Source organism: Austrofundulus limnaeus, unplaced genomic scaffold (genome assembly GCF_001266775.1).
Source record: "Austrofundulus limnaeus strain Quisiro unplaced genomic scaffold, Austrofundulus_limnaeus-1.0 Scaffold562, whole genome shotgun sequence".
NCBI lineage: Eukaryota > Metazoa > Chordata > Actinopteri > Cyprinodontiformes > Rivulidae > Austrofundulus > Austrofundulus limnaeus.
Window position 1 is genome coordinate 300,856 of NW_013952964.1, and position 1,435 is coordinate 302,290.

The 1,435-nt window shown below is 37.5% G+C and overlaps 1 protein-coding gene across 1 annotated transcript in view; it reads left to right on the top strand.

The window, feature by feature from the left end:
- The window catches only part of fat2 (FAT atypical cadherin 2), a gene marked incomplete in the record, with an annotated part of 140,869 nt that overhangs the window by 105,726 nt on the left and 33,708 nt on the right, over positions 1-1,435 (top strand). The window contains 1 exon segment of the mRNA XM_014026517.1: positions 818-1,015. Coding sequence (XP_013881971.1) covers positions 818-1,015 — 198 coding nt within the window.

A 1,435-nucleotide genomic window follows, 5' to 3' on the forward strand; every position in this document is an offset into this window, starting at 1 on the left:
AATGCATGTAGAAGTAAAAGGAAAAACTATGTGAAATATGTATTTAAAAAAACATTAACATTTAAATTATGTGTTAACATTATTTATTTATATTAATTTATTGGAACCAAGCTGGAAAAAATAAATATGAAAGCCAATTAAATTATAAAACATGAGGTAAAGTTCTCCTTTATAATTTTAATTTGTGCATTTTAAGTTTATTTATTTATTCATTGGTCCATTTATATATTTAGGCTTTTATTTCTAATTACGTCAGTTTCGGTCCTCCATACATTTGTTCTGGTCGAAGATAAATCCTTATTTTCAGTAGCTCCACCTGCACATCCCTCACAGCCCGATGATGTTTTTTCTTTGACAAACGTGACTGCGTCTCCTGATGCGTGCTATAATTTCAATTTTAAAGGCTTCACATGGGCTGTTGCATATTTTAGCCCAGTAACTCCATATTTTGTACGCCTTCCTGCCATCCATCTCCTGAGGCGTGTTGTGTTCTGARATTGATAACCTGTTTTGTAAAGGACCAGTGGTTTCTATTAATATCGGGCCCCTGTGAAAAACCAGCTCAGCAGATGAGAATAAAAACAAGTCATTCATCACAGCAAACAGTTTTGGATCATTTTTGATTAAATTAGTTAAAGGTTCAGTCCTTTGGTGCAAAAGTTACAATATGATGACATCATATTTAAGAAAACAACATCAGGAGGCGGTGCTGATGAGGTTTGGGTTTGCRAAGCAGAACCTGTGTTTTTTTATTTATTGGAACCCTGCAGCAGAACTGATTAAATTAAAAAAAAAATAATGATGCTGTTTCCCGCAGGAGGGCGAGTCCATCGGCAGCAGCATCCTCCAGCTGGTCGTGACGGACAGAGACACCCCCAAGAACGGCCCGCCCTTCTCCTTCCACATCATCAGCGGCAACAATGAGCGCCGTTTCCACGTGGACCAGGGCGGCCTGCTGTCGCTCTCTGCTCCTCTCAGGAAGAAGAGCAAAGCTTTCCATCAGCTAAAGATTCAGGTAAAAACAACCGGCTGAAAGGACACTTTCAGGAAGTAAAGGTTGGATGTATCTCTGCAACTAATCAACCCAATTCAAGATGGCCTCCACCGCTAAATGATATCATCAACACTAAAAGGGTTAAATGAAGTAAACTGAAGTAAATTTGGATGTGGTAGCTGAGAGGCTTTGACAACTCATATTCTGAGCATGAGATGCCTTAATCCTTTTCAAGATTTTAAAGTGATCCACGATTAGTTGTAACGTTAGACTCTTTGATAAGCGTTTATTTTAACTGTAAAATAAAGTCTGTAAAAATACTGTTTAGATTTTATAATTTTTAGACTAAATTTAAAAAAAATATATTACACAGACGGAGTCATTTTTACACACAAAGCATTCTGGGTAAATGATGACGTGGATAGGTCCTCGGTGCGAGGC